The sequence below is a fragment of the Mchenga conophoros genome, linkage group LG4 (assembly GCF_057382185.1).
Source record: "Mchenga conophoros isolate Kocher_MC1m ecotype Shallow Benthic linkage group LG4, M_conophoros_male_GT1.1, whole genome shotgun sequence".
Taxonomy (NCBI): domain Eukaryota; kingdom Metazoa; phylum Chordata; class Actinopteri; order Cichliformes; family Cichlidae; genus Mchenga; species Mchenga conophoros.
In genome coordinates, this window is record NC_140529.1 from 4,246,938 (window position 1) to 4,263,468 (window position 16,531).

General features: G+C 42.5%; 3 protein-coding genes and 2 long non-coding RNA genes across 5 annotated transcripts in view; 1 reads left to right on the plus strand and 4 right to left on the minus strand.

Annotated features, from left to right (window-relative positions):
* The window catches only part of LOC146575304 (uncharacterized), a 429,876-nt gene that overhangs the window by 401,715 nt on the left and 11,630 nt on the right, over nucleotides 1-16,531 (plus strand). The gene's annotated exons all lie outside the window — the stretch shown is intronic.
* LOC146575326 (uncharacterized) lies at nucleotides 1,021-2,354 on the minus strand. Its single transcript, XM_085272450.1, has 5 exons — nucleotides 2,345-2,354; nucleotides 2,166-2,267; nucleotides 1,797-1,964; nucleotides 1,516-1,671; nucleotides 1,021-1,283 (listed from the first exon to the last, which is right to left on the minus strand). The coding sequence occupies exons 1-5, from the start codon at nucleotides 2,352-2,354 to the stop codon at nucleotides 1,069-1,071; spliced, it is 651 nt and encodes a 216-aa protein (XP_085128576.1). The 3' UTR covers nucleotides 1,021-1,068.
* On the minus strand, nucleotides 3,192-4,682 carry LOC146575327 (uncharacterized). Its single transcript, XM_085272451.1, has 5 exons — nucleotides 4,466-4,682; nucleotides 4,190-4,368; nucleotides 4,001-4,094; nucleotides 3,240-3,565; nucleotides 3,192-3,198 (listed from the first exon to the last, which is right to left on the minus strand). The coding sequence occupies exons 1-5, from the start codon at nucleotides 4,646-4,648 to the stop codon at nucleotides 3,192-3,194; spliced, it is 789 nt and encodes a 262-aa protein (XP_085128577.1). The 5' UTR covers nucleotides 4,649-4,682.
* On the minus strand, nucleotides 9,007-12,288 carry LOC146575328 (phospholipase D1-like). The gene is made up of 4 exons (XM_085269978.1): nucleotides 11,329-12,288; nucleotides 10,272-10,520; nucleotides 9,755-9,848; nucleotides 9,007-9,414 (listed from the first exon to the last, which is right to left on the minus strand). The coding sequence occupies exons 1-3, from the start codon at nucleotides 11,548-11,550 to the stop codon at nucleotides 9,795-9,797; spliced, it is 525 nt and encodes a 174-aa protein (XP_085126104.1). The 5' UTR covers nucleotides 11,551-12,288; the 3' UTR covers nucleotides 9,007-9,414; nucleotides 9,755-9,794.
* LOC146575329 (uncharacterized) lies at nucleotides 14,175-15,595 on the minus strand. Its single transcript, XR_014892112.1, has 2 exons — nucleotides 15,456-15,595; nucleotides 14,175-15,130 (listed from the first exon to the last, which is right to left on the minus strand). It is a non-coding gene; the product is annotated as an uncharacterized LOC146575329 (long non-coding RNA).

Sequence of the window (16,531 nt, forward strand, 5' to 3'; positions counted from 1 at the left end):
TGGGGAATGGGCGGGCCAGTCCACAGCATCAATGCCTTCGTCTTGCAGGAACTGCTGACACACTCCAGCCACATGAGGTCTAGGATTGTCTTGCATTAGGAGGAACCCGGGGCCAACCGCACCAGTATATGGTCTCACAAGGGGTCTGAGGATCTCATCTCAGTACCTAATGGCAGTCAGGCTACCTCTGCCGAACACATGGAGGGCTGTGCAGCTCCCCAAAGAAATGCCACCCCACACCAAAACTGACCCACTGCCAAACTCATGCTGGAGGATGTTGCAGGAAGCAGAAGGTTCTCCACGGCGTCTCCAGACTGTCACAAGTGCTCAGTGTGAACCTGCTTTCATCTGTGAGGAGCACAGGGCTCCAGTGGCAAAGTTGCCAATCTTTGTGTTGTCTGGCAAATGCCAAACATCCGGCACGGTGTTGGGCTGTAAGCACAACCCCACCTGTGGACGTCGGGCCCTCATACCACCCTCATGGAGTCCATTTCTGACCGTTTGAGCAGACGTGCACATTTGTGGCCTGCTGGAGGTCATTTTGCACAGCTCTGGCCTTTCTTTCCTACCCCACAGTACCTTCCCTTACCATTTGTTCCCTACTCTTTTACTTCTTCTTTGATCACGGTTGTCTTTCTAGATAAGCAATTTCATTTGCTCTGGGGCGAGTCACTGGCTCGGGTGCATTCTGGGACTGTCAGTTCACCAGTGTGCTGGCATGCTTCTTAACAAACACACCACTACAGCAAACATCTCAAATGTACTTGTTGATTTCTTCGACAAAACACTGAACAAAACATGTCCTTGTGAGTGTGCTGCCTGGTGCTTTTAAATTTTGTGATAATTTGAGCAGCCCAGAAAGCATCCCATAAATTAAATTATGTTATCGTATCTGAACATGTACACTAGTCATTAAATTAGATGGGAAATAATGATTCAGGGTAAACAACTGCACCAAGGGAATTCCATTTTTCTTCTCAAAATGTAAAATGTCTGTTGAAAAATCACATTGAACAGAGATGTGATTAACTTTTTATTTTACCAAACATAACATCAATGATGACACAATCAGTCTTCATCAGAAGTGCTCAAATCACTCTCAGTGGCATCGTCTGGAATGTCCTCCTCCTCCTCCGAGTCCATTTCCAGGAGTGGTTGGTGGCTGAGGATTCTCTTGTACACGTCCTTTACTTTGAGCATTTCAGCTTTCAGTTCACTTTGTTTTTTTAAAACCAGGCTACAGAGTCCCTTCTGTGCATCCTCCGACATGCCAACAAAGGAGGCTGTAAAAAGAACAAAACAAATAAATGAGAAAAGTAAAAAAAACAAACAAAAAAAAACATCACCTCATAAACACAAGGAATTAGGATGCTGTAATTAAACATTTTTTTAAAAGGGAGAAGGCAGTGTTAGCTAGCAATCTAGATATAGGTAAAAGATCCAGTAAGACTTTAGCATCTGCTCTTATTTTCAATCGATTCATCAAAAAAATTTATAAATAAATAAAGTGCTTACAGTCTGAGGAGATTGTCCCCAACACCACAGAACGCATTCGCAACACTGTCCAGTGATGCTGCATCTCCCTGCAGAGCATCATCTCCTCCTCTCTCAGGCGCCTCACAGCCATCACCTTCTCAAAGACCTTTCTCTTTGTCCGGAGGTCAGCAGCAGCTACAGTTTAACAACATCAGATGGGAAAACATAGCAGCATATTATGATTCAAGAACAAAACATTCAACTACTGCTCAGATACTGGGAGTTTGTTTAAAAAGGATATTTAGAAATCAAGAGCTTACGTTCACTTGTGCTCTGCCAGGGCCAAACGTCGCTCTGCATGAGGGCATCACTGGATACGATTTGCTTTGTTGGTTCAGCGAGCTTGTTGTAGTCGTCAACAGCAGCCGCCAAGCGTTTCTTCTCAACTAAGATGACCTTGCGAATTCTGTGTCGCCTCTTGTTGCTATCTGTAAATAAGCATAAAAAATTCACACCTTCACATAATGTATATAGTTTCATTTTAATCTACACTCATCAATTTGTTTGCTGGAACAAATCACATCCAGCTTAAACAAACCTGGATCTGATTTTATTCTGTTTACAAAGTAGCTGCACAAGCTGTACAAACTCAGCATCAAACGGTCCGTTTCAAAGAAACTGGGACGTACCATTTTGTCTGTAAAGACTTTGTGTTCGCACTCTGATGATGACGACAAGCTCCTCTATTCGTGCCTGCAACGCTCCAAGGCTGCCATCAGTTTGATCACTTTCTAAGTGAGAGGAATATTAATCAGAGCACAGGATGAGTAACAGTCACCAAACTACAGTGGACTCTGTAATCACTGACTTGATGACATTCATTATAAGACATCTGGAGCCTTCATGTGCTGCCATCTCATGATAATCATGAGATAACAAGTATGTTGGTGTTCAGGTTTATAAAACCAACTAGTACGACATTATTTCAACCCAGGTTCTATCCAATTTGATGAAACGCAACAACTCTGCCATAAATTTGCTTTTCCAAGGCTTATTTTTCATTGTTTGTTGACACTGTCAGAAAGATCTTAACTCTAAGTTCTTTAATGAGGCCATGGTGGGTCCTATTGTTATACATGAGTGCATTATATTGAGACTCACCTTCAGCCCATTGCTGCAGTGTGTCGTCATCCACACCCAGCTCATTTCTGCTCACATTCAGGCTCCACTTGTTCTCTAAGGATCCTTATGATCTAAGAATGCATTCATAAATGTCATTCATATTGACATTAAAAGAGTACTGGTGTTTTCCCCCCATTACCACACACATTAAAATGGGTGTTGAAAAAATGACCTTTAGATATCACTGGCTCAAAGTGCGGCCCAGTTGTTCCACTTTCCTTTTGTTCCAGCCCAAAGCCAGGAGGGTCAGCATGTCTGTTCGCCCTGCATTTCAGTTAGTATACAAATAAGAATGAATGAGCAGGAGACTGAGTGGAATCTCAGACACGGACACACACCTGCTTTAGACATGTACTTCGTTGTGATGGCCGCCCTAGACAGGAAACTGTTTACTTGTTCCACCTCTTCTCCAACTGTTGAACCGGCCCCATCCTGAAACGCACCTCCCCATTTGATCTATAGAAAGGAGGTCACAATACATGACTGCTGAATTCATTCAACCTTATAACAAAATGTCTCAAACTAATCCAAAACTACAAGCTGCAGTATACCTCGCATTTCCAAGAGTGAGCTTTGCATGCATGACGGAGAGAAGAGGAAGCATTGACAAGAGGTTCCTCAGCTCAGGGCACTGCTGAGCCACCTTGGTTAAATAGGGGAAATATTTACAGGCCACATCGGAGCAAAGGAACGTAATATGTCCTGGGACGCTAGCTGCCAACTTCCTCTGGAGAAAAAGGGGGTAAGCAAAGATCTCCCCTCGAAACATGTTCAATGCAGCTAAGAGGACTCCGTGGCGACAAACAGCTATTTCCATGCCCTCCTCATCCAACTTCCCAGTGGACTTTTTGGACGACTCCTTTGCTGCAGTCCAAGATGAAGATCCGCACAACCCTTTCCCCGGGACCTATACACTCAAAGATTTTAACATAAAAGACATGACATGATGAAGCCCTATCAGGGACAAACTTTTTAAAACAAATGCATAACAATTAGCTGAATTAGCCTCGAGTCACACAAGACCTCATATCTCCCCAGGACAGCACTGATAACACAAAATAAAAATCATGTTGTTTTTTTTAAATACACATGGTGACAAAATTAAGTACACATTAAGATAAAGTAAAGTAAATAGTATTACGACAACACCAAGAGAAAAATAAAAAAAAATATCGACCCATCCATATATGTCTACACACACACACACACACACACACACACACACACACACACACACACACACACACACACACACACACACACACACGTAAGTGTATATGGTTACGGCATTAACGTCATTTTAACAAGATTAACAGCACTAATATATATATGTGTATCTTACATGATTTGTGTGTCTCTGGATGTATTTCACAAACTCAGCAACTTCCTCATCTTTCTCAATGAAGACACCTTCAAAGTTCCCCTGCTCTGAAGTGCTGAACGAACACAGTGACAGTTGTTTGAAAAGAAACATTAAAATACATTTTTCTACAAATCCATATTTGACTTATGTCCACAATGCATAATGTACCTTGCATTAGACTGAAAGCGATAAAGCTTGCGGTTTCCATCAACTGAGACGGCAAGCATGTGTGGAGTGCAGGCAGGGCAGCTAAAGCATGGCTCCTTGCACATCCTGTCCACCTCAAACTTTACAGCACTCCACTCCAAGAAACTTTTACTGAAGGCATCAGCTGATATTCGGCCATTCTTTTACATAGAGGACATACAACAGAATATTCAAGGACAGTCATCATAAACATTGATTTGCACAATTTCCTTAAACTTGGCAAATTTAGGAACTCACCCTTCCAAAATGGGCTGTTCGTTCATCCAGCATTTTGACAAATGCCTTAAGTGACATCCCTGGTGCAGCCTTCTTAATGTCATAGAAAGACTGAAAGGCATCCATTGAAAACAGGGTGCAGAAATTTAAGGTGCCAGGCCAATATCCACTACCCAGGATGTCCTTAACTGAGGGGGACCACATTAGGCCACAGCTGGTGCAGCTCACCACTGGCAGTGCAAGGTTATAACGGCCTTTAGAAAGGATAAGGAGAAATTCAGTCATGGCTCAAAGCATTCATTTTTTTCATGTTGTTTTCAAATCGGTCTGGTAAATCCAAATGACCTTTGACAGGTGCCCACATATACTGCGGGCCGAGGGTAATTAAAACCAAGATAGCAATGCACAATTTGCAATAAAACCTCCAAACACATCTATTGTGTATGTAGTGTGTGACAAAAGGGCAACTTACCATTTATGGTTACAAGAGCCACAATTGCGCCGGGTGAAACCTCAACGTTACCTGCTGGGCAGTCACACACAGTCTGGCCTTTGCACAGGCAACAGCCGAACTAACATTAAAACACACAATATATATAAAAAGAATTAGAAATTAACTGATACACAATAAATATACAATAACAGCACCCACTCATACTCATACATAGCAAGAAATGCATAAGACTTAAAAACTGTACCTATTGGCTTGTGAAACTCTGATGAAGGCTGCAAAAACCCTCCTGTTACTGCCTCTCTGTTGTGCAGGACAAAGCGTGTGTGAACTGCAATATCACAGTCAGCACAAAGGAATGGAAGAGACAGGCAGTCCAGACACCTCACAACTACTTGTTTGCCACACTGACACACACGGTGTGACTGTGGATCCAGAGTAGCTAACATATTGTCTATAAGACAAGGCCTGGCCTCTTTCCACTTTTGCGAGGACACCATATTTCTGATCGCCCAGTGAGTAGCAGCTGACTCAGACGACGTCTCACAAGTCATGGCTGCGTCCTCTTCTCCATCCTCCAACAACTGAAGGAGCTCCTGACGAAGCACCTCAGTTCCACACACTAACAGAAAAAAAATAAAGAAAGGAAGAAACTCTTCCACAAAGTGAAAAACACTCTGGGCAGTATGTTTCTTAGGACTGCACAAAAGCCCTGCATAACTCAACTATAACAACAAATATAAAAGTAAACAGAAATCACAACATATACAAGAAGGTAAAGTACCTTTTGTTGGGTTGACACTGGCAACATAACCAGGTTCTTTACGTGGACATTGATGCTGCTCTCTGGACACTGGGGGGGGGGGGGGGGATGAAGAATATTTACTTACTGAAATTCTTCGGTGAAAACAAGTTGTGAGATAAAATCAATGGTTGTGTGAACACTGACCACGTGGCATGCAACTAGTACTTCGACTGGTTGATGGTCTTTGAGGAATAAAAGCTCCCTGTCTGTCACGTGTTTTCCAGCGCACTGGTCTTGGCTGAGGTTCACTCTGTGCATCATTCTACGCAATTAACAAGGAAAAAAGGGAACACCTAAAATACAGTCCATGATTAAAGCAAAGATTATCAAACATCTTAAGTTAACCAACTTAATTTGACATAAACTTTAAACAAAAATTCAAATAACATAACGTTTACCTCTGTTTGTTTGAAGCGTTTATGAAAAAACTAACTTTGAAACACACATCAAGGTATTATGTTAAATATATGTATTTTTTACATACCTGCATTAGAATCAATCAGTTCCGCCTCATTTTCTTATTCTTATAAATGGGTCTCTCCGTTCTCCCGTCAGCCTTTGCTTACACAGGTTGCGTCTGATTGGCTGGAGCCGAGCGCATCCAAAACTAACAGGAGTGGTGAATGAATCTATAAATGTGTTTTACGTGTGAAATGAAAATAATAAACCTAACAAAGGATTATGTACGTTAAATCTGCGCACTTTCAGATCGTGAATCAGTTTGGAAAACACTGTGTGATGGCCACAACATGAAGCCATTTTATTGTTGAATTATCAGTGATACTTTCACGTGTTTTTGTTGAGAAATGTTAACGATGTCATTAAAAGAAAGCATTAAATTAGGGAGAAAAACCCGTTCGCGGAGAGGGTCCCCGGGTCTCCAGTTAGATTGTGCTTCACGGCGTCATGTTTCGCTGTGACGGGGTTATTATTGGAGTAAATGGATGGCTGGAGCCTCTGCTCGAAGCGTCTCTGATCGCCGCGAGCGCGTTCATATTGGAATGAATTGACAACCCACAGCGTCACATAAAAACGTGGAAGGGTACCTTAGGCGTCAGCATGAGAAGTTAAGGGACGTGACAAATCGTCATTATTTTACGCGTCGGGAGTGAGAACGGGTTGAGTTGGTGTACGGCGAGCTGTGAGAGGACAGAGATGGAGAACGCACATTTAACTCTTTAACAGGAGATACGTTACGACTAACAGACGACTGCTGTCTACATGATGTCTTTGCAGCCCTTATGCTACATGTTACACAACTTTTCTTCATGCCAACAAGACTGAGGTGCCACATAGTCGACACATACAGCTGATTATGATGCATGTTTTACTATTGCTATGTTCACATCATCTGCTTGGCTTTATTACTGAAAGCCTGGAGATCCTCTGACGTGTGCATGGCTGATGTGAAGTATGATTAGTCCTACATGACATCAACAGCAGAGGCAATGAAAGCTTTGTTGTTAACAGGTTGTAGGTAAAGTCAAATGTCTACTTCTACACTTGTGTTGGGTAAAGTTCTTCTCACTGCAGCAGATTTATATCTGTGCTTTCACAGGGCGTGATGTGGAGCTCAGCGCTGAGGTGCAGGTCTCCTTGGAGACGGCATCCTGGCTGAAATATTATCATGCTTCCAAAACATTTCAGCTTTTATTTTGAAAGAAACAAGACTTGAAAACGAGTCCCCTTCTTCCTCTTTGTCTTTGTTCTTCAGAGGAGTGTCACCTGGACAAACTCAGGGCTGTTCTAGAGCCTTTCTTATTATTTGACTCCATAGAAATAAAACTGAATGGAATCAAACAAAAACTCCCAAACAGCTAAAACACTTTGCTTTATTCTCTTTTTTAACAAATACGTTGAAGTCCATCCACAACAACACAGCTGAGATCTCCTTTGTAATCAAGTGTTTCCATCCTTTGTACAGATCTGCATACAAAACAATCATTTACGTCCCACAGAAGTCTAGTTACACGTAACTCTACAAGAACTGGTGAATGACAGAAACATGAGACACATGATCACAGGTGATAACAAAAAGAGAAAGAATTCATGTGTTAGTGATGTTTTTCAGCCCTGATGGCTCATGTTGGAGAAACAAGCTGAGGTACGTGGAAAGTTCACACACACAAGTGGGCGTGAGCGCACACACAGAGAGAAACACAACTGAAGCATCTGTTTGCTGTTTCTGCTTTCATCATCTCTGCTGCTGTGTCAGGCTGGGGTCTCTCAGTGACGTGGTTGAGGTGAAGTATGACGAGTATCCCTGATTCAGTCCATCGAGACAAAGGGCAAAGAAAGCTGTTGTTAACAAACTCTATGGTGATGTGGCATTTAGCTCTGACTCTACGCTCTGCTGAATCCTTTGAACCTGCTGATCAGTAAAGCTCTACGTGCTGCAGCAGATTGACCTCATCTGTGTTCACAGGTGTGGACCTCAGCGCTGAGGTGCAGGAGACTTTCATTCAGTTCTCCCTGCAAACAGCATCCAGCCTGGAAATACTGTCATCTTTCCCACAAATGGTGCTCTTATCTCAGAGAAGAAGTCTGATGTAAATAACTGCAATCAACATAACTGCAATCAATAATGCCAACACGATGACTGTTCATAGCTCCTGCTTTGAAATACTGAACTTAAACATTGACCTGATGAAAGATCACAATTCACAGTGGCCCACTGTCAGAATCATTCTGAATATAAACTCATCGAGTTAATCTGAACCTTTCTCAAATGTGCTGTGAATAAATGCTGCTGCAAGCCACTGTGGGAAAGCTGTGTTATTATCATGGAAACATCTGTGACACATTCACAGAGGACGAGGACACAAAGGGACGACACGCAGAGGCTGTGTTCAAGTCAAAAATCCAAATCTTTAGTCCTAAACAGGCAGTGGTTACAAACAGGAAGACGAGCAGTCCATTAAACAGTCTACAGGGTCAAACATACAGAGAATTCAAACAGCTATTAAAAACAAATAACTGGACACTGAAAAACTTCAGTGATGTGTGAGGCACCAAAGGGAAGCAGCTGAGTATATTCAATGAATTCTCTTCAAATACAAAGACAGAAACTCCTACAGGCAGCATGCAAACTGAGCAGGATACACAAAGATCAGAGATTACAAAATAAATCAGACAAGGATTTCAAACTTACTGAGAGCAAGGCCTCTGTTACAAATCTGTCTAATAGAAAAACATGCTGTACAGATACAATACGCTCAGTGTTCATGGTCATTTAAAAACTGGCTCTACCTGAACCACTTCAATATTTTATGAAGTCACTGAGTCGACGATTTCTACACTTTGTTTCCTTCATTGCAGTTAGAGTGCGGCTGGTAAGGATGAAAACACACACAGAGCGTAAATTGTCTTTGTTAGTAACAAACGTCAGCAAAGAAAAGACAAAACACACAAACACTCTCATGATATTCATGAATCATTAGAAAGCATCCAAACATTCTGCTCGTGGACTTTTACAGTCTTATTTGCACTCGCTCATCTTCATAATCATCCTGATCAATACATGACAGGGGAGGCTTTGAGGTAGGCGGGGCTCTCTGCTGATGTCAGCATGAAAGGCAGGACCAGCGTCTGCCACATGTTGGTGAAACATCACAGTACACTGGCGTGGTTTCCTTTCCAGATGTTGGACGTTTGACACTTCAACGTTGAGGCCAACAAGAAGACACAGTTTTGGGTCGGGTTGCTGCAGGGTTTCTAACTGAGCAAAAGCAGAAGCACACAGACCAACAGGGATCAGATGCTGAGTGTTAGAGGAACATCTGTGCTGATCACTGAATGCTGCTGTGGTCTCTTGTTGAAGTTGGCTGGTGGGACAGTCTAATAGTGATATCCTGCCCATCGGAGGAACACTTTTAAAAACACATGCAATACTTTGTTTGTATTACAGTCACAGTTTATGTTATTTTTGTCCTTTAAAAGTGTTGCTGTACTATAAAGTCCTATAATTTGAGGCTAAAACGGCTCAGAGTCTCTCTCTCAGAGGATCTCCTTTGAAAGTGGAGACGGCTTTATCCGCTGATCCACGTCACTTTACCTGGATGTTTTCTTTGAAGCTGGATGAAGACTCCTCTCCCTCACTCCTGCTGCAGCTGTGTGGTCCAGTTGGCCTCTGAGGTCACAGTCAACATCTGTAGCAGAAGAGGGCAAATAAAAGTCCAGGTTACCAAAACTGGGAGCTTTTCCAAAATAGAGCGTAACTGGACTTTTTCAGCCTTACAGGCAGATAGTCGTCTGAAGCTGCAGCTTTTTCTTTTTAGCTTTTTCCAATCTCTGCTCTCGGCTTTCTTTGAGAACATGTCTGCTTTCTTGGCATGGGTCTGTCTGCTGTTGGTGAAGAGACTAAATCCACATACTCGCTACTAAGATCTCCTCAAGTAGTCTCAACCAGATTACAGTTTAAGAGTAAATGTCTCCTGAGAGTTTCACCTTGGGGAGATGCTGTCTTGCTAACATGCAATCATGAGCATTAATCTATGAGGTGAAAAAGTAATTTTAAAAGCTCCAGCCACAAGTTTTATTTCATCTGTGTTTTGGTCAGAGTCCCATCAGACCTCCAGAATGGTGTCAGAGTGTTTTCTATCCACGTGATGAGCACAGGCCTCAGGTCCAGACCTCCACGGGCACCATAGCCTCTTTGGAGCTAATAGGTGCAAGAAGGTTTTGTTGGGATAGGAACTGAAGAGGAAACTGACGAGGAAGGCAAGGATCTTCTTCAGCTCCTCCGAGCCGGGACCTCTTTGTGTAGGCCAGCATTGGCCAGGTAGCCCTCCAGCATCGCTGGATGGCCGACAGTGGAAAACCTAGAGGAGTAGGAGAGAGGTCCCGGTGGCGCCTGTGTCCGGCAGCCTCGCCTCTGTCAGTGCGCCCCAGGGCAGCTGTGGCTACAATGTAGCTTGCTATCGCCAGTGTATGAATGTGTGTGTGAATGGGTGGATGACTGAATGTAGTGTAAAGCGCTTTGGGGTCCTATGGACTAGAAAAGCGCTATACAAATGCAGGCCATTTAGGAGAGAAACAGCAGCTTGGAGCATGTCTTTATACTGTTTAGTCTTTAGAGCCACAGACTTTCTTTTAATGTCATTGTTCAGGATCTATGACTGATTATGTATTTATTGTATTCCTCCATTAGAGATAGGGTGAGAAGTTCGGGAGGGGCTCAGAGTAGAGCATCTGCTGCTCCACATCGAAAGGAGCCAGCTGAGGTGGTTCGGGCATCTGACAAGGATGCCCCCTGGGCGCCTCCTGGGTGAGGTGTTCCAGGCATGTCCCACCGGGAGGAGGCCCCGGGGCAGACCCAGGACACGCTGGAGAGATTATATCTCCAAGCTGGAGGAGGTGGCTGGGGAGAGGGAGGTCTGGGCCTCTTTGCTTAGGCTGCTGCCCCCGCGACCCGGCCTCGGATAAAGCGGATGAAGATGGATGGATGGATGGATGGATGTATTCCTCCATGACTGTGTGACAGCAAGTGGAACAAACCAGCTTCACCTTTGTTGATATGCTTGTAATTTTAATATTGATTAAATGGCCCATGAAATAATAGAAAGCTCATATATGAAAATGTATTTTAAGAAATAAAATGTTAATCTGAGTACAAAGGAGTACACTCACCTTCGGGTAGATGGAGGTGTAGCGAGCGCTGGTGAACATCCAGGCCTCCTCGTAGAACTGATCACTGATTGGATCCAAAACATCGATGGAGGATCTGTGTAAGCGCTGAGGATCGTCCTGATGGACAGAACAGAAGGAGAGTGAGACAAGTGAAGATATACTAAACAACACTGTGACATAAACTGACCCACACACAGTTTGATTCACAGGTGATTGACACATTATTGGACCACGAGCAATCTTTTCTGGTTTGACGCCGTCTTTGTAGCCAGAAACCAGCTCTCTCCTCGGCTTCCTCCACTACACGCTTCCCCCACGCCAGTCTCCTCCGTCACTATAAAGGGGAGAGTCATGAGCTCCATCACCCTCACCTGTGCCGTCCAACGTCCCGCCACCAGCCTCCACTGCAGCAGGCCAGAGACCACACCCCTGCCACAATAAGTAAAAGTATATCCTTGCTGTACCCTTAATGCTAATTATGCTAAATTAACCGCTGCCTTTGCCCCTTTGGGATTATTCTTATGTCACTGGGATGTTGACCTTTGACCTTCACATTAGAGAGATGGGCAGACATAATTAGTGTATGAATTTTAAAGTCACAGGTAATAAAGAGAGTGTAGCAAATGTAGTCAGGTTTATTACTCTGTATCACACATGAGTGCCCGAGGGAGGCGGGGCTGACTGGGGAGACACAGGAAACAGAGAGACAGGGCTGACTCGACATGAAACGATGAAACGTGGGACACGGGAACAGAAACTAAACACAGGCTGAAATGAACACTGAGGGAGGGAGAACTAAGATTACTGAGAGCCTGATAAATAAGAAGAACAAAAAGCAAGAAAAACAAGAGTCAAAGAAAACCAAAAACACAAAGCATTGGGCCAGGACCCACTGCTGTGACATTTATATGTGATAAAAACATTAAAAACTGCTCAGATGTTGAAATCTTTCTACGTATACTTTAGGTTCAGCTCTCCAGCCTGGCATTTGGTTAAGCATGATTCAAACATTTGATTTTGTTTAACTGGTTTTAATTATAGTTACTTTTTGTGAACATTTGTTGCAGCATTTAAAAATACATCATTTATTTTCAAACTTTTATTGGATTTAGAGCATCATATTTGACCAACGTAAATGTTTTAATTTCATATAAAATAACTGAAACAGTGAACTAAATATCTGAAATCTTTCCTTCCTTAAAAGTTATAATCCTACTTAAGTTATAGTGCAAACGCTTAAGCAACAAATATACTTGATGCTAATTAATTAATATTTCCCTTTGATGTTGCAACTATGCGGTCACTTCTGTCTTTAAACAAAATAATATTTTCCAGTTACAGAAATCATAAAGTCCAAACTAAAGTGCTACTGTTGCTATATGCATTTTATATAAATCATGGATGATGGTCCTGACATGAAGGAAGAGAAAGTTACAGGTTGCATCCTTTGACTTTGTCTCCGTGCCTTTGGGCCATTTTCAGAAGGACAGATGTTTCTGTTCAATTCTTAAATCAATTTTTTCAAACACAAACACTATTTTAAAGCTTCTAGAGAGTAAAATATTCATGATAATTATAATAACAATAATAAAAACAAAAGCTCTCAGATCCATCAAACCAAGCAGCAGAAAGAACAATAACTGAAGAGAAAACTTTAACCTTGTAGACTTCATTATGTTCCAGCTGCTCTACAGACGCTGTGACCTCGAACTTAAGCAGGTCGTAACGTATGTGCAGCTCAATAACTTCATAATCAGACCCTGTGGTATTTAGGCAGCAGAACAACTAAGAATAACAACTACAAATAATGTTTTTAGGTTTCTGTTGTACTGCAAGGTTCTGTACAGGAGAACCAAACCAAGAGCAAATATTACGTCTCATTTACACCTGAGCACGAAGAGCCATCAACATTTAGCAAATTGAATCATCTTTGTTTAGATGCAAGAAGAATCATATAGAAATGAAAAAGTAGAAATAGAAATCCAGAGCAAAGATATCCTCTAATTCAGCGTAGCACATGTGCAGCTGCTGCGATTCACGTAAGCATTCGGCTCGTCGCTGCTGCAGATTTTTCTCTCGCTGTTCTGGCTCACAGCGCTGCAAACACAAAAATAAATATCCCCAAAGCTGTGGAAGGGAGCTAATTAGTAAGAGTATTGTTACTCTCCGCAGGAGTAGTCCAGCAGTAGAAATCAGTCCAATAACAAGGTGTGTAACATCTAGCAGGGTGACAGAAAAACCCAGGGTAACTTCTAAGGACCTCAACGTCTCTCTCACATTGTGTTTTTTAAACATGCTTCCATTTGTCACTTCAGTCTTTACTCTGAAATACAGGAAGAGAAATCATGGCTGAAACAATTTCTCATGAAACCAGGGGTGTGGTCCAACAGTCAGTTTGGTGAGGAAGGTTCCTAACTGAGAGAAGTGACCCAGAAGTATCTGTGTAGCAGCCACAATGAATCCAGATCATGAGCTTTATTAACTGATCAAAGTCTCTTCTTACATCTTCTGTATCATTCAGTTTGCATTGGTAATGCCCATTATTGTAATGCTTTTTTAAGACGAGCAAAACTTTATTTCACTTTGGGTTAGCTGGGATAAGTGATGGATGGAGGGAATTTTACTTCAGCCACAGAAATCCTAAACAGGAAGGAGGAGCAGAGTTACAGTGGATCACTATCCAGCAGGGAAACAAGGTTTATTTCAATTTCTTGGCCATGAGTGACATTTACTGAGTGGGCAAATTAGGGAGACGACACCATCAGATCCCGAGCCCTCCATGTGTTAATCAAGAGACGGCTGCTGTGCTACATCCATAAATAATGAATAAATTAGGAGCTAAAGCTGAAAGGACAGTTTATTTGTACCATCAGTGAAGATATTTTACATTTGAATTTTTTATTTAACATTTGCAAGATTCAATAACATAAAGAACCTGAACAATAAAACATTTATGTGGATCAAAATACATTAAAACAAAAACTTTATAATAGGAAACAGAGTTTTCAACCAACTGATGAAAAGAAAGCTAACCACTTGACATGAACACTACAGTAGGACAGTTTTGAAAGCTTAAAATGGAACTAGGGGAAGAGTTTGATTCACAGCTGCCTCATCAGATTTTTACAGGAGATTCTATCTGAACTCTGTGGAGCCTGATCTCAAGCTTTTTGAGTCTGACACAGAAACCAGAGGATCTTTCTGTGTCTTCAGATTCACTGTGATCCAGTGATGGGAGTGATTTCAGCCCTGAGTGATCGCGCTGATGTTTGCACAGAGCAGACAATGAGGTGAATGTTTGGGCACATTGGTAACAGTGAAACAGTTTATTAGTAACGTGGGATTGTTTGTGTGCAGAGTATGAACTGAGATTCCTGAAGCTCTTGTCACACTGGTCACAGCTGTAGTTTCCTTCCATGTGCGTACGTTCATGCCTGTTACGACCATGTGAATGTGAGAAGCTTCTCTCACAGTGTCTGCACTTGTGTGGTTTCTCTCCTGTGTGGACTCGTTTGTGTCTTTTAAGTTCACCTTCAGTGGTGAAGGATGACCCACACTGATCACAGAGGTGCTTTTTAACCCCACTGTGAATCAGTTCATGTGTTTTTAATCCACCTGATGTGGGGAAGCTTCTCCCACATTCTTTGCAGTATTTCAGTTTGTCTCCAGTGTGTCTACGTTGATGTACTTTTAGGGTATTTTGCTGACTGAAGATTTTTCCACAGAGGTCACAAAGAAAGTCTTTCCCACCACCACGGTGATGACAGGGTTGAGAACTGGATCCATCTGTGTCGCTCTGCTTCTAAACAAAGACACAAAGACAGTGTAAGTCAGTCCTTCAACATTTGTATCCTGAACGTCGCCTGAAATAAAGAGCATCTCTGCAGACGTCCAACTACATTTGACTGTTTCAGTTAACACACTCAGTTTACTGGGCTGCAATAACTACAATACTACCACCATAATACTACAGTAATACTAAAATCATAACTGAAAGGAAAATCTGAATAATCACTCAGAGCTGCTTTTCCATGCAGTAGAATTGCTAACATGCTAACACAGTTTAATGAGCAGAGTTGTTCCAAACAGTCAGGCTAAAATGACAAGATAACAATATAAATACATACCTCACAGTAGCTGCACTTGTAGAGTCTCTTTCTGGTGTGGATCTGTTGGTGTTGTCTCAGGTGACGTGGAGATTTAAAAGTCTTCTCACACAGGTCACATTGATAAGGTCTCTCCTCAGTGTGGGTAAACATGTGTCGTTGTAACTGTGCGTCTGTTGTAAAGTATTTGCCACACTGTTCACAGCAGTACACATCATGTCTGGTGTGAATGCGTAGATGTTCATTTCGGTGCCCTCTTTGGCTGAAAGTTTTTCCACAGATGTCACAGCTGTATGCCTTAATTCCAGAGTGTGTAACTAGATGCTTCTGTAAGCTGCTACTGCGAGTAAAAGCTCTGCCACACTGATCACAGCTGTACGCTTTAACTCCACTGTGGATGAGTTGGTGATTTTTTAGGGAACGCTTCAAGGAAAAAGACTTTCCACACATGTTACAGCTGAACGGTCTCTCTCCAGTGTGGATGACCTGATGATGTTTTAGTTTAGCCTTCTCAGTAAAACCCTTCCCACACTCGTCACAGCTGTATGCCTTAATTCCAGAGTGGGTAACTAGATGACTCTGTAAGTGGCTACTTTGAGTAAATGCTCTGCCACACTGATCACAGCTGTACGCTTTAACTCCACTGTGGATGAGTTGGTGTCTTTTTAGGGAACGCTTCAAGGAAAAAGACTTTCCACACTCGTCACAGCTGTATGCCTTAATTCCAGAGTGGGTAACTAGATGACTCTGTAAGCTGCTACTGTGAGTAAAAGCTCTGCCACACTGATCACAGCTGTATGGCTTAATTCCAGAGTGGGTAACTAGATGCCTCTGTAAGTGGCTACTGCGAGTAAAAGCTCTGCCACACTGATCACAGCTGTACGCTTTAACTCCACTGTGGATGAGTTGGTGTGTTTTTAGGGAACGCATCCAGGAAAAAGACTTTCCACACTGTTCACAGCTGAACGGTCTCTCTCCAGTGTGGATGACCTGATGCTGTTTTAGTGAAGCCTTCAGAGTAAACTCCATCCCACACTCGTCACAGGTGTGTTTTTTCTCTCCCTTTCTTCTGTGAGGTTTGTCGGCCTCCTGAGAGC